The sequence below is a fragment of the Atractosteus spatula genome, chromosome 9, assembly GCF_055471065.1.
Source record: "Atractosteus spatula isolate fAtrSpa1 chromosome 9, fAtrSpa1.hap1, whole genome shotgun sequence".
Classification (NCBI taxonomy): Eukaryota; Metazoa; Chordata; class Actinopteri; order Semionotiformes; family Lepisosteidae; genus Atractosteus; species Atractosteus spatula.
In genome coordinates, this window is record NC_142714.1 from 5,121,859 (window position 1) to 5,141,865 (window position 20,007).

Below are 20,007 nucleotides of genomic sequence, written 5' to 3' on the forward strand. Positions count from 1 at the left end.
AGGGAGCGAAATCACCTGAACACATTTGTAGGGTAGGAGTTACGTAAGAAGGAGGAAGTCGTGTAAAAATATGCGTTCCTTGTCTGGTTCAGCGTGGAACTGATCTTCTCCGGTAAACGTTGCTCGGGGAACAGAAATGTGTGTCGGACCGCTTATCTTGTACGATTGCATGCACAAATTGCGTGCATCCGTTTATATGTAGCGAGTCTGTGGTGCGTCTAATAAATAGACTGGCAAGAGGAGAAACTCGTTTTGTTTGTTTGTCAGCGATACTGTTTTGGGAAAATGAATCGAAGAGAAGATTACGATTCCTACGACATCGAGGAGCCTAGCGATGAGGAGGGCGCAGAGAGCAGGTAACTATGTACGTTTAGAATACACACATTATTTGGCCTTACTGCCTCGGAGCGACTAGTTTAAATAATTGTAGTGGTACGTTTTCATAGCTGTACATGTCAATGGGAGTTAGTACCAGGTCAGTTTTCCACTAATTCCGTTTGAAAAAAAAGAGGTTTGCAATATTGTTTCGTACATCGAAAGTTTAGTCTATGCAGTGAAAAAGGTTTCTAGTGAAGTTCTTCCGGATTCATCCAGAAATCGCAATGTTCCTTTTTTGTTAATCGAGCTTCAGTTGTCTACAGGGAAGTTATTTGTCCGAGAATAATTATATTACCTTGAAACATAGCGGCTTCTGTTGACACTGTTTATTTAAAGTAGTTGGCCTCCAAAAACGATTATTTTCAAAGAAGCAAAAGTTACCGTCTTGTTATACCGTACCCTTAACTTGTCAGAACCTAAATGCAAAGCAAGTCTGGGCCTACCCAGTACTGGAGGGGAGACGTCTAAGGACAAGTTTTGGTGGATCAGTAGGTGGAGTTCTTCCTTCATCCAAACATTTTGTAACCGCGTTATCCAATACAGTGTCGCAGGGGAGTGGGAACCCGGCAGGCGAGGCAGGATCCACCCTTGACGGGCCACAAGTCAACTGCACAGACACAAACGCACTCTAGGTGGCGCTCTTCTCTCTGCTAATGCTCTTTGCAGGGAAACGAGCAAAGTTGGACAGGTGCTATTACAGTACTGGACATCAAGGTTTTGTGCACTTCATTGGTATACCTTCTGTTCACACATATTAAGATGTTCCATTGTATTTCTAGAATCGTTAAATAATGTATCAACACAGTACGTCTGTGAAGGCTGTGTGCATGTTTCCGTGGCGCACAACTGTCGTCGTTGACTTTTTCCGTGCCTGCTGTGCCGTGTGGCTCTCCGCAGCTCCGAGGACGAGATAGACGTGCTGCTTCACGGCACGCCAGACCAGAAGCGCAAGCTGCTCCGAGAGTACCTGACGGGGGAAAGCGCCTCTTCCAGCGAGGATGAGTTTGAGAAGGAGATGGAAGCGGAGCTCAGCTCCACCATGAAGTCCATGGAAGGCACCTGGGCCGCTCCGGCAGCACCAGCAGCAGGTGCTTCAGCCGGTTTCATTGCCTGCCTGCACAAACCCCTGTAAACAGCGCGGAAGTTCTCCGCTGCTTTGATGAGCGAAGGCAGCCCTACCCTATGTTGTGGAGGTCTGGAGATCCTTTATTGTAGAAAGTGCAAAGAATAATATTCTGAATGTAAAAAAAGACTGTGAAACCTTTTCTGTCGTAAGTGATTCGCAGTTATCAGGAAAATGACATTTAACTGAACTGACTTGATATAGGCTAATTAAGTATTAAGGGTGTTCAACAGGGGCGCCTGTCAGCTGTACAGGTCTGAGGCTAAGTGCGTATGACCGCTGTTGGAGGTAGAACAGGTTGCACATCTGCAACTTAAATGTAGTGACTAGGGAATCCACTGCATATCTGTCACAAAGGCATTATTTCCTGAATTTCCTGTTACTTATGAAATCTAATAGTTAAAAGGGGACATCCAACATGTTTAAGAGCTGGAAACAAACAGTTCAAATTCATCCAGCTGCACATTGGTGGTGGTGGAGGGGAGTCCCCATTACCTGTAAAGAGCTTTGAGTGTATATAAGTGTAAGCAATAGAATAAATTAATCCTGTTATTAAGCCAATTAAAGATTCAGTTGTGTCACTGAGAGCTTGACTGGAATAAAAGTTAGCAGGTCTGGACTAGGGTTGGGAACCGCCAGCCTGTCAGGAGGGCCAGTGAAGTGAAAGTGATCAGTGTGGCGCTGTGCAGTCAGGCTGCCATTAATCACGACAAGTGGAATTCTGTAGCAACCAGAGACTCCTGGCCAGACTGGCGCACTTAGACCCTTAGAAGGCTCCACAGCCGGAATGTTGTTTCGTTTCTTTCTCTTTTATTTTAGCCATTTGTTTGAAGTAACGGTAATTCAAAGTTTGTTCTTCTGAAATTTCATCAAAGTTATGCATAGCAGGATATTACTGTCTTTGCTTGTAACCTGTAGTGTTGTTCATGAAGCCAGTTTTTATATTTGAAGCAACTCATTCAATTAACAGCATTTTCTCCATCTTTTCCAAAGTTACTTTCCGCTGTTGTAAAGTGATTTTTCTCCCGTATCTATTCATCTCAATGCTTTTGTCATTGATCTTAGTGCTATTAATCTCTGTTTCATCTGTTCATCGTGGTGTTTTTATTTTACATCATTTTTAGCTTTCTGTTTAAAATAAGATTAATCCAAAGTTTGTTCTACTGAAATATTCTCAAATGAATGCATATTGGGGTAAAGTGCTACATTTAAAGACTATGTAGATGTGAATTCAGTCATTTGTTCAGATGGACCAGTACATACTGTCCTTCACAATTAGACTGTGTTGTTCTGTACTGAAGCCATGCATGACCATGTGGAAGCTAACGGGTGTTGTTTTCTGTTAGCAGATGAACCATCTGGCAGTGGACAGCCGAGTGCAGACGGCAGGGGGGACTGTGGGGGCAGCAAGCAGCCAGAATACTATGACGACATTTACTTTGACTCGGACTCGGAAGACGAGGACACATCGGGGAAGTGTGGGTATTGCACAACTTGATTCTGTTTCCAGAGACTGCATTTACTACAGTCTGTATTTACATTTGAGCTGTTAACAGACAAAGGAGCTGTATTTCAGACAGGGGTTTGAACAAAAGTGCACGATGTTATCATTTTAGAAAAATAAATTGCTGCCTGTAACAGATCGACTTTGGGTTTATCATAAAGATAATATTTTTAAGGGCAGTATTTTTCAGAACTGGTTTGCCTTATCATCCACGTACATGTACATCATAGCTGTAATGACATCATTCTTCTGAATGAAGACGATAAGACTGGTGAACAATGTGTCAAGTCTAGCTTTTGTAGTCTTTTCCCGTCTTAATCAGTGATGCTTTTTATAGTCGTCTTCAGGACGATTGAAACTTGTTTTACCAGTAATTCTTCATTCTGGTTGCATGATACCTTTCTTCTTCCTCACTACTATCTGTTACCACCTGCCCTCTCTTTTCACCTAGTTCTTTAGTACCTTTATTAGTATTTTTATACACAATTGTGTATATTCTGTTTTTAATTGTACTTTTTTGGTGATTTTGTTTTGGTTCATTTTTCTTCTTGATGTTCTCGAATTACATTCAGGAAATTGATTTGTTTGGGTGGACACGATAGTTCAGAGATTACACTTTGTAATTGGATATTCAGTGTTTTTAGTGCGTATTATGGATAGATTGAGCTACCATCTGCATGTAGCCCTGGGGTTAGAGGCGGGGTTGAGAATGGTCAGGATTGGGGTTTTGTATGCAATCAGCCTACAGTAGAGGTTATCATCCCATTAGTATTGCTTTATCAATATATTCCATTTATAAAATGCTTAGAAATGATCTGAAGTGTGACTTAGCCTTAATGGAGCAACTTTTAATTTCTCAAAAGTCCAAAGAAAATTCAGCCTTCGTTTTTTTGTGCTACCGCTTCGATCGGTGTTCGAGTGAATCGCTGCTCTCGTCTTCCAGGTAATGCGGTAGGCAGGAAGAAGAAGAAGCGGCACAGAATTCCCACGAACGATGAGCTGTTGTACGATCCCGATGAGGACGACCGGGATCAGGCCTGGATGGATGCTAAACGGAGGGGGTGAGTGGATTTCTGCAGCCTCCGACTCCCCCGCTCTGCCAGGCTCAGGGGAAAGCAGCTCGGAAAGGTGGGGTGGGGAGGAGGCATATTCCTAGGGCTCTCATTTTCTTAAGGATCCCAGAGCGTACTTCCTCCCTTTATTTTCCCAGGGGGGAAAGCTGCTCTGCAGGCAGATGCAAGACATAACACAATCCACAATGTGTGTAACACAAAACGAGCCCTTACACAAATAGAAGACATACAAGTGTGAGGGAAAAAAATAGCCGCTTAACTGATCTTCACAATTTTGAAACATAAAGAAATTGGGTCATCAGTGTGTGAGATTCATAACTCTGCATAATGGAGAAAAAAATAAATAAAATGTATAGTCGGTGAAACAGCTGTAGGTCACCCTCCACAGCATTGTCATGTGAGTCGCTCTGTAAACATATATCCTGTTGCTAAGATGCCCTGATTCATGTTGAATGGACATGATGGCAGCGGACACATCTTTCGAAATAAAATACAATGGCTTGTGTTATTTCAGGATATAATCGGCGAGAATTATTTTCAATATCTCTGCTGTATCTCCCTACCCGACACTTAGGTACCAAGCCCAGAGGCAACAGAAAAGTCATTCCTCCGGGAAGGCAGCGAAACCGCAGCCTCTCCCGAGCAGCGATGCGGTCCTGAACTGCCCGGCGTGTATGACCACACTGTGCATCGACTGCCAGAGGTGAGGCTGGCAGTACTGGTGGACGTGTGTGAGTATTACGCGTGTCCTGGAGCTGATATTCCCCTCTTCCTTTACACCCCCCCCAGGCACGAGAAGTACAGAACGCAGTACAGGGCCATGTTTGTGATGAACTGCGCCGTGAACAAGGAGGAGGCTTTGAAGTATCAGGTTCCCTCGGCTCGCAGGAGGAGGAACAGGGGGAAGAAGCAGCAGCCCAGCGAGGACGCAGCCGCCGCCGCCGCCCCCTCGGAGGTCTTCCACCCGGTGAAGTGCACCGAGTGCTCCACAGAGGTGGCGGTGTTTGACAAGGACGAGGTCTACCACTTCTTCAACATCCTCGCCAGCCACTGTTAAAAACACAGACTCGTTTCTTTTTTTTATACCGCCTGAAAAAGATGGGATCGTTTGATTTTAATTTCCCCCTTGTGAGGCCTACATGCGTAAAAGATCTCAAAATGTGACCGTTGTATAAAACCTGGTTGGTATTTTTGTATATGTGATATAAATGGTAGTTGGGGCTATAGCTCTTGCGACCGTTAGAAACCAGGGTTGAAGTGCAGCCTGCGGGGGATGTATTTTCTTTCTCTGACCATGACTGATACCTGCTGTTGTACTGCTTTGAAAGAAACCTCAGTTTTTGTTTTGTAAAATGTTGGTCTGTTTGTGAAAATGCATCTGTTTTGCTGTAAATTGTATGAGCTTCTACCACCCGTGAAATGTTAGGGGGTATCAGTGTCACAACCTGAAAAGGTTTGAATGTTGAATCTTTTTAGGCTTGTTTTAAAGTGTTCATTTGACCTTGTTCTATCATGATACTGATATATTTTGATACAATAGATACAGCCTTGGGGCTCTCGGTATATGGATCTAATTACATTAAAAACAGCTGTGAGAAAAATGAGACCATTTTATCAGCAAAAATTAATTGATGTTGCAGGTTAAGAAAAATGCAACCTCCTTATTTAAAGCTATAATCCGGGCCATTGAGATGTCTGAATTTACTATTTTAAACACTCATTTAGGAACTGTAAGATGCTGAAAAGCCTGGAACATATAAATATCTGAAGACTTTCAAAATAGAGCCACTCAAAGACGAAGTTCCCTTTGGTGAATCCAACTCGATTCATTCAATAATCCTGCTCATGTAATCTGCATAGACTCGTGTTTAGAGAAGCGAGTAAATATTGAAGGTGTGATTCCTCAAACTCAGCTGAAGGGCGGCTACTATTGGTGAATAATATACTATTACACATACTACTGCGCATTTCATACTAATAAATATTAATAACTTCACAGTAAGTCATACTATAGTATTGCTTTTTGTAGAGCTCTTCTCCCAGGCGCGTGTATTCTCTTTCTTCATCAAGAAAGCAGAATCTGGCACAGTTCCGTACGCGCCTGTCCACGAAACTCTGTCGCTCCAACAAACGTCCCATCGCATTTTTTGAGCAGAGCTCCGCCGGAAGCAAAGCCCGACCTTGGATCCACCCGTTAGGGATCGGCGAGGGCTGGTCTTCGCTCGCTCGCTCGCTCGGGGAGGACCGCCTCGCCTTCACCTGCAGCGGGGGCGGCGGCCGGCCGGCTCACGTGCGCACGGGAAGGGGCGGGGACTTGGGGGGGGGGATGTGCGTCAGGGGGCGGGGAAAGGCCTGCCCGTCTCAGGAAGTGGAGGGAGACGTACTGAGCCTGACGTACACAAACACACACACACACAGCGATCGCGGGATCATGGCGCTGGGAGACGCTTGGAAGCGCATGTCCTGGCTGTACTACCAGTACCTGCTCGTCACCGCCCTGTACATGCTGGAGCCCTGGGAGAGGACGGTCTTCAGTATCCTTCAATAAAGGACGTGGCGTTGTACGGTGTGAAGTTGTGAAAGCGGGCGATGCGAGTTGCCGGTGTCCGCCCGCCCGCCCGCCCTCTTCCCTTCGGAAAGTCGGCAGGCCGAGACTGAGCTCGCAGTTTGTACCGTTATCCGGCGAGGAGAGAGGGGCGCGCAGCTCCGGGTGTGGTCGGGTCGTATTCCGTTTGTGTTGACCGTTATGTTTTCCCCAGTTAAATTTGACATTTGTCAAGAGTGTCTTCACGGGTATTCGTGTAAAGCATGCGCCGCAACGCGAGCTGGAGGGGAGAGGTTTTTTTTTGTTTAAAGAGGAAAGCGCAACAGATGGTTGTCGAGGGGAGATCTGCCTTAGCCCGCCCTATTCTCCTTGGGCCGACATCCCTGTTATTAAATCGCTCACGTCTCGGCGACACGGGCGAAAGCGAGCTTGGACCCCCGCTTATTGATTAACCTTACCTGGCGGAGGGGCCGTGACCTGCAGCCCGGGGCACGGAGCTGCGCCTGCCTGCTGGTTTAAACGGGGAAGGGAATAAAAGCGGCAGGACTCGGGTACAGAGAGGTGAAGGTGCAAATCTAGAATTAGTCCCACATCATAATTCCGGGGTGTACGGTTTAAGTATCCCGTCCGTGTGCCTCATTGGGTGGATGGTATCACGTTACATACCAAGCGCATTTTATGGCCATGGTCAGACCGTAGTTCATTTGTTTTGTGTACGCACTGTGTTGGCGCTGTTTTCTGTCCAATAATGTAAATATCCTGGGCATTGTAGAAACTCACCTTGCTTAATTCTACTGCGCACTGTCTGTTTTACATCCGAATGCGCGTCCTCATTAGATCAGTTCCAGGAAAAAAAGGAGAACGTTGGCATCGACAGATAAAGATACACTTCCAAATTACCAATATTCATTAATAAAGTGAAGAAAGTAACCGATTTCTGTTGTAAATTTGCCCTGCTAACTGTATTTTAATAGTTTAAAGGAAATACATCTGTAATAGTATCTGTGTTCTTCAGTAAATACCACATTACAGAACTAATCCAGTTTGCTGTGAAAGCCAAGTTAGAAGGAGAATCTGTGTATTAATGTTGAGCTGTGGCAATTAAAGAATGACTTTATCGATGGTATATACTCCATTAAAATTTAGTGTGCATAACCTGCATCTCCTTCACTGTAAAGTGGAGATACAGTATTTTGACCTTGTATATCTGTAATTAATACATCTTGTTTTTCCTTCATGTGAATGTAAATATTCATTTCATTTCTGATTTGTGAGAGTTCCTTGGCGCTCCTATTGTTCCGAGCACACCTAACAGTCGGTCATCCATCAGGTTTACTTCCGTGTGAAGTTCTGATCCTGGCTGTGCCAGGTGATCCCACACTGGAAAACCTCGTTCAGGATTTGCTGGATTAGGTTCTGTGATCCAGCGTTCGAAAGCACTGCGGTAGAAGTGCAGTCATGCAGCGAGAACCCCTGTGTATGTCCTTGCAGGCAACCAATTGAGAACCGCTGACGTCATTTGCAAACTTTATACTCGTGCTGTGCCTTCTGTGGTGGGATTAGTGGGGGTTTGTTCTGTCTGCTGCTCCAACAGAACCCTTATTTTTCCGCTGTGATTAGTTTTACTCCTGGGAGGCTAGCTCTTCAGTCTGAAGATTAGTCTTCCAGTTCATTGCACTGATGGGATGGTTGCAGGCTGCATGTGCTGTTTTTGTCACTCCGCAATTTGCTTCCGGTTTCTGTGTCAGTGCGCTTAAAGGAAGGTCATTTATTTTGCCTGATTTTCAGACGCAAATATCGTTCAAGCACTTTTTAATTTGCATTTTCACAAGAAATTCTAAATGTGCTTTGAGCACAAAGGCAGATTCACAGAAATTGCTTTTTTTTAAGACGATGGAGGTCTTAAGCACAGGTTTGGTTTAAAAATGGGTGTTATGCCAGACATAGGTTTATTGCTTAAGTAGTGGGATGTTTTTCTGGTACCGTAGGTGTGGGTATCTGTTCTGTTACGTAAGTCACCCTTAAGACATTTTGTCACGCACATCTGCTACATCCAAATTTTGCTATTTTTTTATCTTGGAATATTTTGCACATTTGAATAAGTCCCCCTAAGAAATAGTTATGTGTTTAACACAAGGCTCTTTTGATATCTTTATGGAGTTACTTGTTGCATTTGAAATTTAAATGCATGTCATTGCTTTTTGAAGAATCAAGGTGGCTCGGTGTGTTCCTGTGGATAACATATTGCACTCCATCGTACATTTAAACCCGTCAATATGACTGGTCTCGTGGGTTTTAAGGCAGACAAAGGTTAGGACATTTGTGATTGTTACATCTGACTGCATCTTCTTTTCCTTCCCCTTGCGTCGAAAGCAAGATGTCGGGAGTTATGGTAAAGTGATGGCTGTCGCGCCTATCATTTCCAGCTCTGCCTGCCACGTCTCCAGGCACTCCAGGCCCAGGTGATCTGCGTGGTGCGTCATGTTTCAGCATGTTTCCCTTGGCAGGGAGGGGAGGGAGGAGAAGGCTTAACTCCTTAAAGGCCTCCGATACTGCAGTCCCAAAGAATAGATAAGAGAACAAGTGTGATCTGTCTTACTGCAAGTTGCAACCCCACACTGGACTGTGTGGCTCTTGAGCATCTATTTCATTGAAATTAACTTAATTGACGTAGGTGGTTATACTTGAAGCAGGGGATGGCAGTTGACTTTTATAAAATGCCTTTTGTTAAAACTTTCTGTTGTGTGCTCGGACACACAAATATCTTAATCTGTAAGGCACTTTCTTTTGATTCAGACTTCACCGTTGAACTATTCTGTGAAATCTGATTTCTATACACGACCTGCTTTTTGAAAGGATTGTTTTCCATTGTGTTAAGACCAGTTTAATCCATTAGATGACGTCTTTTACAATGTGTGCAGAAGGCTTTGTGCAGACTCTTTAGAATTGGAAATTTAGCCTGTTCTGTGCACGAGAGGCTGACCTAGATTTTCCTGATTTAATGCAACCGTCTTCAAAACAAGACAACATGTGAATTGTCTAAGTCTCTGAGATCAACAGATGGGCGTTCAAATGTTTAGGAAGGCAACCCAGGTCATGTAAATACAAGTACTATACAGTACATCACCTGCAACACAGAGTACTGCCGATGGGGCTAGGTGGAAGATATAGGAGCCCCAATCAGTAAAGACTGAACCACAGGAAAACCAAGATGCGTGGTGTGCAACAGCAAGGACAGAGTGGTATTGCTGCCTAATAGCTCTTGGGTTGCAGGTTTGATTATGGCTAGGTTGAGCCTTATGTGTGGAGTTTGCATACTTACCCCATGCTCTTGTGGTTTTTCTCCTGGAGTCCTCTATTAATAAGTGTTGTTGTGTGGACTCATCTTACAACATTTGTTAACAGTCCCGGGGGGGGGTAGGCTCCTGACAGCCACACACCCTGCCACAGAACGGACAGATGAATGCATTAAAGGACATGAAGGCACCACCCTTGTTTCCTGATGGCTGCCTCTGCAAAAACCTTATTTTGGACATGGAAGATCTCAGAGAGAGTTCCAACACTACATGTATTGACCTAGAAGTTGAATGTTGTAAAACAACACTCAGATGGACATTGCACGACACAAGAAATGGAGGATAACCAAAAATAACTGGGCGTGGTACCCAAATCTAAAAAGAGTTAAAGGGGTTTTGTCCAAAAGCCTGTTCAAGACTTCCAGCCATGGTAAGTACTTGTGAAAGCCTAAGGGACATGAGGCTACAAGGCAAACCAACAACATGTTATAAAAGTGGTTTCTTTCGGTGTATTGCTGTGGCGATTACATTAATGAAAAGATTATGCTGAGTTTCTTAGACCTGGCAAGTATACTGTAAAATCCTAAAGTAAGAGATTTTGAAAACCTTCGGCATGGCTTTTGCACCAGGCACAATATTGTGCTAATATTGTGACTACCTTCGGTTTAAAAGGGTGGATAAGTCGAGGCCAAAATGGAAAGGTGGAAAATGGGTTGGGGTTCACGTAAAGAACTGCACCTGTCTCGCGTTTTAAATTTCCCTTGATTCCTTAACGGGTGTGTTCAGACTCTCTCCTGATCTCTGTGGCTGGAATGGCAGTCTACACTGGCTATGTCTTCATGCCTCAGCACATCATGGCAATTCTGCACTACTTCGAAGTAATACAGTGATGGAGGAGCCTTCAGTCGAGTCTGTGGATAGCAGGGAGGTGGAAGAGGAGGCCTGCGTTCTTGCTGGACAGCTTATTCTGTGACTGTTCATCCCAACGTTATTGACTAAACAGTTGTGCTGTTGGCAGAGAATGTGGAATTCCAGCAGAAGGGAAGAGAGGAGCTGAAGCATCTATTTATTGAAGAATCATTCCATTTAATTCATGCAAGTTGTCATTATGTAGCAACTTGATGGCTGTTTTTTTGTCCTTGTGACCTGTACGCACTGATGTCAGTGTTAATCATTTTTTTTAACAATGGATCATGGTGACAGTTGTGGTTTTTCCGACTGTTAAAGTTTTTCTTGTTAAAAGTTTTGTAGTAATTATACCTAACTTGTAAGAGAATGAGAAAGTTTTAATTGCTTTAAACTTGCTTTTGTAACAGTTGTTGATGATCAGATTTGTTGTTTTTGGGGACCCCCGTAGAGCATTTTGTACTTTGAAAACCAAGATCTTCAATATAGACTTAAAGAACATATTTTTGTTCTTGATGTAATCTGTATTTGTAAGATGCATAAATATTGTATCTCAGGTGTTATTTCTGTGGAACTAACCTTTCTGACAATACAATGTTAAATCCGTTTTCTACGTTTCCTCTTTTGGGTGTGGAGGTTCAGCAGTCTTTGCACAGTGTTTCGATCTTATAACAGACTAATGAGTGCACTGCCAGTAACAGAGGTTAATTTCATACTGAAAAGAAAAAGCTGCACTTTGCCTGTGGAGCTGAAACCACCTGTTTTTTGTAAAAAAATTACAAGTGAGAGACCATCCACCTTGTTGGGATGCTAGCTGATGGATCCAAGGATCTTATTCAGTTGTTTCTTGAAGGAATCCAGACTGTCTGTTGTGTCAGGGTGGCTGGGCAGCTTGTTCCAGTCCCTGCGACTCCTTTGTTGTAATAAAACGCCTCCTGTTTTCAGTTCCTTCTGCTTCTCAACTGTGTCCTCAGGTTTGTGGGTTGCTGTTGATTCTGAAGGAGTCCAGTGGTGTGGTTTTATCATTGCCTTTGAGAATTTAGAATGCTCACAAATGGCTCCCTTGTAGATTTCTCTTTCACACTAAAAAGATGACGTTCTTTTAGCCTGTCCGTGTACGACTGTTGTTCCCAGTGATTGTTAGCTGACCTCTGTTTTCACACTGGTGGTTCGTGTACCTAGGCACTCATTCACAAGTTCATTTTAAGGTTTCCATCAACTTCTGACTTATAGAAATTAAAGCAGCATCTCCTTGACATGCTTATTCTTACCTCTGCCTCAACAGCTACCAATAATGATGAGTTCATCATGAACAGACCCGTGTGGAACTCCTAGAATCAGCTTTTATTAGTCTCTCAGAGGTTCAGCTGGTTACATTTCAGGCAGCACACCTGGAGCAGGGCACCTCTGAAACTCAGAAACTGGTACAGGGTTAATTACAAATCCCATTTGACTTTTTGGGAGCTGAAAATGATTAAAAAAGTTATTCCCTAGCTTGAATTGGCCTGGGTTCAAGAACTTGACTGGAGCAGAGGACAGTAATGCTTCAGCACCAGGGTTGGGATCCGCTGAAGTAGGCTGTTTCTTTTTCCTTTAAGCCCAGGAAGGTATCGGGTTACCTCCATCTGAACTGATTCTGGAAGAGCAAGTTGTTTTGTAATTTGATGATAGAAACTGGATACAAAATTCTAAAACCTCTCTTAATAAATATACTGCATTGTACAATTTTGAGAAATTTTCTTAACCTAAATTCTAGACTCTCCAAAATTGGTCTGTCTTCCCTTGTGTCCCAAACCTATAGGTGCCACAGACTGACGCTGGAGAGGTTCCACCCATTTTACCTCGGAAGAAGAGACCCTACTAAGCTGCTGGATGAACTGCATGTGTGATAGAATATGTAGGAGTGGGACAGCTCTCTGTGTGTTCATCTTAAAGGTGGTTCCTGGTGTCATTGTCAAGACCTTCAGCTCCCAGCCCCATCTGTAAAACCTGATGAGTGTCTTCAGCTATTAGGAATGCAAAAAAGCCGGTCACTGAGATACTTTTCCTGTACAGCAGCTCCGTATTGTGCTGAGAAAATACTGGCTGGCTGCCCGTGGACGTGTTTTTCGAGCAATCCTTGCTAAACATTTTCCAGCTCTCATCCTCAAAATCATACACGATTTCCTTTTGTGTTATTCAGGTATTGACCTATTTTAAGAAACGGGCGTAGGGATTAATCCTATTCCATCTTCTGCTGGTGTCATTGTGTCCTGAGCTGGCCTTGCTCAGGGCTGCTTTAGCTTGTGGGCAATAGACTTTACATTGACTTTATCTGTTGGGATAAAAATCAGAAACCAAACTTATTTGAGGTAATTTCACTTTATGTATGAGCAATCATGGTTTCCCTGAAATTTCTAGCTATACATGCTCTTTCCAATAAAGTAATTCAGTTACAGAAAAACATTTATTTTGAAAATGGGGAACATAGTCATACTGAAAAAAACAAAACAAAAATACATAACCAATGCAAAGACGTTCAATGCAATTTTCTAAAGGAAGGGTCACTGATCTAGTAAGACACATGTCACTGGATATTAATGGTTTGTGAAGACTGGGCATACTTAAAAATTATGAAATCGATCTATCAAGCAAGTCATGTGCTCAGTTCAGGAAAATGGTCCTGAAAGACTCCTTCTGTCTGTTCCAAATGGTTTCTAACAAATCTGCAGTTTATCACAAATACCACCATGTCTTTAGAAATCGATGATTTCATGGTTACCTGTGAAACGTAATGGGCTGGTGCTCTCTGGGAAAAAGGAGACTCCTGCTGTTAATGATCTTGCACTGCAAAAAATCTTCAGCAGGTATGAAGCAAAATTTGTAACTAGTTTCTGTTGCCACCATGTGGACACAGTTGGTAAATGTCATTGGAGCGCTCAGTGTTATAAAATTCCTCAAAACTAGTATTACTGCGGTATGCCATCTTCCAGTAAAAAAAAACCAAATCATTTCAAGAACCGCACTGCCATTGAGCCCAGTTATTGTGAGCAGTGCAGCTGAAAGTGGATAAAGTAAAACACTTCGGGGTTCTTAATGAAGTTCAGTGTGATCAGCATGGTAACCAGGGATATTGTGCTTTAGTAGGATTAAGTGTTAAACCTGTAAAAGTCCTGTAGCCTTGGTCATTAAAGATCCTATGCCACTGTTTGCAGGAGATCAGGGATTTCAACGCTGTTTTCTGATCAAATTAAACTGGTTTGACCTCTCTTAAATTTCACTTTAATTCAGCTGGGGAAGCAATATTAAGGTTCTATATAATAAGCAATATAGCCCACTTCTCCGCCAGACCTGCTGCTGGCTAATTGTCAGCCAGCAGGGAGCTGCACTGCGGTGGTGGATGAAGTGGGTCTCCTCCTACACGCGAAGCACTTTATTAAGAAATGGGGTGACGTCCGATGCCGATATACTGTAGAATTCAAGGATCTTTTCTTCATCAACCCTTTTTCCCACCGGTTTGTGGAGCGAGGCAAATGCCAGTTCAGGGGTGAATGAGAGAGTAGGAAAGGGCTGAAATAAACTTGTAAATGCAGGTGTGTTGTCTCATGTTAGTAACACCTATTACAGTGCAGGAAATGGAAAAGAGCAGGAGAATCCAACGTTTTCACCTGCCCAAGCTTGAAACATAGCTAAGTCGTCCGGTGTATGACTGCTGGTATTGGGGTGCAGTGGCTCTGAGGAGAGTATATGCTGGACATGTGTCCTCTGCGCAGGCTTGTCCCTTTTCCACTTTCCTCAACTCAAGAGTAGGCACGTGGTCAGTAAGCGCTCCTCAGCTGCACACGGCCTGCGGTCGATCGATCTGAAGTCTCTCCAGGGCCCTCTGTGACCACCCCGCGCTCTTTATTGCGCAGAACTCGCAGCTGACGCAGAATGGCCTTCCTTACACTGCATCTGTCCTGGCCCCTGTTGTGCTTTACTTTTTAAATTGAACATTTTTCCCCATAAGAAGGAGTTCTATTTTTGCAGTGAATTTTACTTTGTTTGCCACTTAACTTTTAAAATTTAACTTCTAATGCAGTTCAGTGGTTTATTTATAGGATTAAAGTGTTTGCTGCGTGCCTAATTAGCATTCATTAAGCGTTTTGGTGAAATGTGTATCAATATCAAAGTGTCTTTGATTTTTATTTTCACTGGACTTCAAATGTTCTCCATTTATTTTTCCAGTCTAGTGGAAATACCTCAGAAACCCTCCCTTCCTTCTCTCTCTCTCCTCCTTCCTCTGCTGAACAACTTGCAGTCCACAATCCTCTTTCCTAAAGCCGGAACACAAAGTACAGCAACCCCATTAAGACGGAGAAGGATGGGTTCACGGAAAAATAGAAAGATGATGGAAGTGATACACGATACTGTATTTAGTTTCTGTATTGCTCTACATGGTGTGTAAGCTATTAGATTTCGCATAATTCTCTACAGCTGTTATTCAGCTCTTAGATTTCTCTGCAGCTGTTATTTTTTTGTGTGTCGCTCCATAATCCCCAATTTGCCAACAGCATGCTTCCCTCACAGGGAGACTAGCCCTGAAGAATCAAGAGTGAAACTCATTCCTGACTGCTCTACGTGCAGTTAGGCACTTTCTCTGTGACACCTGTCAGAAAGCAAAAAAAAAAATCACACGCTGACGTTTTTTTTCTTCCTCTTTTGAAACCTCTCTGGAAACTAAACAAAATACCATCTGGTTAGGGCTGCATTTCAATTGCTGCCACCATGTTTCAACATGTTACCAGGCAAAACTACAGAGCTGGCACCTGAACTCTGTGCCATTAAGCTGTTAGTCGACTTGAACTTGAACTCCAGGTCTTGAAGGAACTTCCAATACCTGCGGTGGATGAGCACACTCTTCTACGAATTACTGCACATTAAAAAGAAGGTATACTGTAAGTGGATCACAGAAGAAAAAATGCAAACGAGAGAAGGCCATTCAGAGTATCTTATCCTATAAGTACAGTAATTAATTGATCTGAGGATCTTGAACAGCGTGGCTGGGTAGCTTGTTCCAAACTCCCACAGCCCTCTGGAGCAAAGACGTGCTTCCTGATCTCAGTTTTAAACGCACTTCTACATTGTTTCCTAAACCACAATCTCATTCGTTTTGTTTTTTAAATGAACATTTTCCGTAGCCTGAAACAAGTCCTGTGACCTGATTGACTTTTTTTCAATACATTCGAGGGTGAGACAACACTCCCAGTCACAGTTATCTCCATCTTTGACAAGTTTGCTAATAATATTGAATTTTAGGCCAATATATGTTGATTAGAAAGAGCAGTGATCCTAACAATCTACTCAGTGAGTCCATACTTTCTGAGTCTTAGAATGATTTTATCAAGCGATACCCTTTAAACTTTCGGAAGGCTTTTTAATAATAAGGGTCCTGTTTATTTTGCTCATTGAAGGACCTACATTCATTAGAGTCTAGAAGGTTGTTTAGGCAAGAGCTCCTTTTCCTTTTCCCATCCTGATTAGCTATCAGTATCGATTTAATAGTTTTGAAGTACAAGCCTGACTGCCCAATAACCGTATGAATATTAGCTATCGTCTTATTCTGTTCAAGGAAGACGTGCAATATTTGTAATTAGGGTGTCTTTGCTTATCATTTTTGCAGATCCTTGCGTAGATGAGCATTTTTTAATTTTGGAATTTGTAATTATTATATATGCACCCGATTTGAATCTGCAGTTGCTTCAAGAAATCATAATAATAAATAATAAATTCCATACATTTATATAGCGCTTTTCTGGACACTCCACTTAAAGCGCTTTACAGGTAATGGGGACTCCCCTACACCGCCACTAGTGTGCAGCCCCACTTGGATGATGCGACGGCAGCCATAGTGCGCCAGAACGCTCCCCACACACCAGTTCTCAGTAGGGAGGAGAGCAGAGTAGTCCAGGCCAGCCAATCCCGTTCCTACTCCCAGTGGCGCCACCACTCTGTCACAGATGGTTAGTGAAACTGGAGCTTAGAGCCCAGTCTGCACTGTGATTCAGGCTATTTCCTAACAGTGTGAGAATGATTGTGCTTTATTAGACCTCTCTCTAGGAGAAACGATTGCTACTGCCCATCTGCCAGCTTGAACCCTTTCACTCTGATATGCTTAGTGGGCGTGGGCCTGTTTATCAGAGACTATTTGTGGGGCAGCTCGAAATAGGCTGTGTTTGGGCGTGTGAGTTTGTACAATCACACTTCAAGAGAATCACATTCTCTTCAAAGAGAATAGTAATCTAGGCTCTGTTTCAACAAATTTAAATTTGTAAGAAATGCCAATATCTTTATTTTAGCAGAGACAAAAAAGGTGAAAGGTCAAGTACAGCAGTTCTGTGTTCTGCCTCCTAAGAACTAGCTTGTCATACAGCACTGAAAACCGATTTATTCATGGACCTGTGCCAGCGAATTCCTAAGAATATTGTGGGTTTTTGTTCTCAGACCACTAACTCTTTATTTTCAACTTTTGAGCCAAAACTGCTTCAACAGATTATAAATGCTTTTCTGATACATGTTCAGGATCAGAGATCCTTTGGACATAATTTATTGCTCTTCTCTTACTGGTCTGAGGCAAACTTCAGAGCCTAGGCAGCCTGTACACTCTGCTCTTGAGTGGAGTATGGCTTTGAAGTTTTTTTTTTACCAATACAGATGGAAGCTTTGAGGTATCAGAGGAAGAATTAAGGTTTTTTAAAGCCACTTTATTCAGTTTCAATGAGAAAGCAGAGATTACATTACAGCTTACCATTAATGTGGAAATAAGGAGGGAATGTCAATTGAAGGGGCAGCTGTTTGTGCTGCTGCCTCTGTGCTCTGGGGTCCTGGGTTCGATTCTGGCCTGTATTGCCTTATGTGTGGAGTCTGCTGTGCTCTCCCTGGGTTCCTATAGGTGTTTTCCAAAGTTTATAGTTTACTCCATCCAAAAACATGATTAATTAAACCAATTACAGCCTGTCTGGTTATCCATACAAAAAATATATACATATATAAAATAACATCATTTGGCATCTTCCCATATAATTTTGTCTTTGTGTGGTGCTGACTCAGTTTGCAATGGTCAGCTTTTATGTTGAGGTCCAGTTCTTTGCACAAGGGGCGAGTCATAGATTTCAGTGAGGTAATCAGTGAAGAAGTACTGGTCACAATCACAGTGCGGGGCGCATTCATCTTCCACTGGGAGAGTTTCTGGGCACATGTTCTAGTGTGGCTAAGCGTGCACCTGTCTTTCTAACATGGAGCGAAACCTGGTGTTTTCTTCTGCTGGGTCAGTAATGAGGTGCTTGTTGGAAACCAATGAGTTATTCCAGAGTGTACACCACTGACAATACGAGCCCCCAAGGGCACTTCTGCATATCCGGAAGAGGTTCCCAGGTGTCACTCTATTTGTAGGAGGTTTTCTCAGTTCATCATGCAGAGGAATTCTGGAGTTTCGCCTGGGAGAGAAAGCAAGTACAGGGAGTCCCTCTGTACTTTGGGTATATAAACGTGAGAGAATTGGGAGCCAGTTTACTGGAGTAGACATCAGTGTTCCTGAGATTACCCACAGAGTCCCACTCAATTGTGGATGCAGAAGCTGAGTGGATGAGCCATGCCCGCACCAGCTCATAGAATTGTATGGCAGAGCAAACTGGGGTAAAAAGGTGCTGATACTGTACGTCTCCTGCCCTGCCTGGATTTAATGTTCTGGTTGGATGTTCTTTATCAGGGAGAGAACAGTGTGCACACTAAATCAGGGCAGTGGTCAAGTCCAAACTCCAGGCAAGTTAGCAGGATGTATAGATTTTAGATGGCCTGACTTTTTTTTTTAATGTTGGCGCTGCGTGTTGAGATTTGTTTGTTGTGCATTCTGAAAGGGAGGGCGTTTGAGTCATGGCTGCGAGTTTTAATAAACAAAACCTTGTTTTTGCGCTTTTTTTTATTTGTCACTCTGTGGACAAGATGCTGACATCGCGTTCACATCCGCGGCTACAGGAAGACACTGAGCCTGGATCAGCGACAGGGTAGGTTTGTCATTTCTTTTAATCTTGAAGACCGTACATTCAGTGAAGCTGGCGCCTTGGTCAAAAGGCTTATTTCCAGATTCAGTTTCTTCACACATACATATAAATAATGTCTGTGGCCTGAAACAGCATGCAGTGTCTGCTTGGTCAGGACATGTGGCGCAGAGGTTTCCTGCTGAGGACTGTACGGGGGACCTCTTGTCAGCATGGTGATTTTCCACTGCCTTGACATGCACGAAAAGGTTAAAAGGCTAAAAACCAGCAACGCCAAGCAGGAAATAATATGATTGAAAGGAAAAGAAAAAATAATAATTAAAAACGGATTGTTTAAGGTGGCGTCACGCGATTAGGATCACCGGAACACGAAAACTCAGCATGTCTTGCGTTATCAACCAAGAGGCGTGGAAAGGTACAAATGTGTCTCCCATAAAAAGATTTCAATCTACAGTAGTAGGGATTTTTTTGTATTTTTTTTATTGAGGCATGTGTGAGCACAGGCACAATGTAGTGGGAGGCTTGTGATTGTAGGCTTGCTGTTTTCAGGTACAAGATGGCTTGTTTCTTGTGTAATAAAATGGGTACCGACACCCAATCAGTGGAAATGTCCAAATGCGCACAGTGCCAGAGCAGTCAGGCTGTAAGTCAGAGTCAGTCTACCAGACACAGGTTTTTTTTGCCTTTGACTGTTCTCTTCATTTAGACTGCTTTGGTAAAATAACCAACTGCATGAAAGGGTATAAGTTGAATTTACTTTAGATTAAAGCACCAGCCAGGTGAGAACCTGAAACTAAAGCCTGTGTCCTTCCAGAGTACGACAGGTAATCCACACTGAGTTTTGGGGGATCGATGGATTTAGAGGTGCCTGGGGTGAGGGGAAAGTGAAATGGCCACTTGTGCCACAAGACATACAGACAGTTGGCACCCACTCAAAGTGAAAATAGAAACTGGCTACATTATTCATCACGGCATGAGCACAGCCTCACGTACGCCCTAAATAGGAAGCTCGCAGCTGAACGTCTGTCAGAGCTGATGTGAAATGAGGCCGGAGCCAGCAGAGCAATTAAAATAAGCTTCAGTTTAAGATTAACTTGCTATTCAGATGCTAGTGTAATCTCCTCGGCCAAATGGTGCAGAAAAAGAGTATTCCCCCCCCTACACACA

At 43.3% G+C, this 20,007-nt stretch overlaps 2 protein-coding genes across 5 annotated transcripts; both read left to right on the forward strand.

The window, feature by feature from the left end:
• The first annotated feature begins 125 nt into the window (after positions 1-125).
• eapp (e2f-associated phosphoprotein) lies at positions 126-5,762 on the forward strand. 4 transcript variants are annotated; one of them, XM_088924980.1, is made up of 6 exons: positions 126-356; positions 1,276-1,466; positions 2,851-2,979; positions 3,949-4,066; positions 4,653-4,781; positions 4,868-5,762. In XM_088924980.1, the coding sequence occupies exons 1-6, from the start codon at positions 286-288 to the stop codon at positions 5,133-5,135; spliced, it is 906 nt and encodes a 301-aa protein (XP_088781106.1). In that variant the 5' UTR covers positions 126-285; the 3' UTR covers positions 5,136-5,762. The 4 variants fall into 4 exon arrangements, with proteins under 4 accessions (XP_088781106.1, XP_088781105.1, XP_088781108.1 ...); XM_088924979.1 differs by having other exon boundaries at positions 133-356; positions 2,848-2,979; XM_088924982.1 differs by lacking the exon at positions 4,653-4,781 and having other exon boundaries at positions 133-356; positions 4,868-5,679.
• A 705-nt stretch (positions 5,763-6,467) lies between these two features.
• sptssa (serine palmitoyltransferase, small subunit A) lies at positions 6,468-11,432 on the forward strand. The gene is made up of 2 exons (XM_088925675.1): positions 6,468-6,612; positions 10,706-11,432. Exons 1-2 carry the CDS (start codon positions 6,510-6,512, stop codon positions 10,807-10,809), a joined length of 207 nt encoding a protein of 68 aa, XP_088781801.1. The 5' UTR covers positions 6,468-6,509; the 3' UTR covers positions 10,810-11,432.
• The last annotated feature ends 8,575 nt before the right edge of the window (positions 11,433-20,007 follow it).

Bases quoted from the DNA above. Each gene is read 5' to 3' on its own strand.
- eapp (XM_088924979.1), top strand. From the start codon at position 286: ATGAATCGAAGAGAAGATTACGATTCCTACGACATCGAGGAGCCTAGC. The intron at 2,980-3,948 runs GTGGGTATTGCA...CTCGTCTTCCAG, and splicing joins CGAGGACACATCGGGGAAGT to GTAATGCGGTAGGCAGGAAG. The intron at 4,782-4,867 runs GTGAGGCTGGCA...CACCCCCCCCAG, and splicing joins CTGTGCATCGACTGCCAGAG to GCACGAGAAGTACAGAACGC.
- sptssa (XM_088925675.1), top strand. From the start codon at position 6,510: ATGGCGCTGGGAGACGCTTGGAAGCGCATGTCCTGGCTGTACTACCAG. The intron at 6,613-10,705 runs GTATCCTTCAAT...GGGTGTGTTCAG, and splicing joins CTGGGAGAGGACGGTCTTCA to ACTCTCTCCTGATCTCTGTG.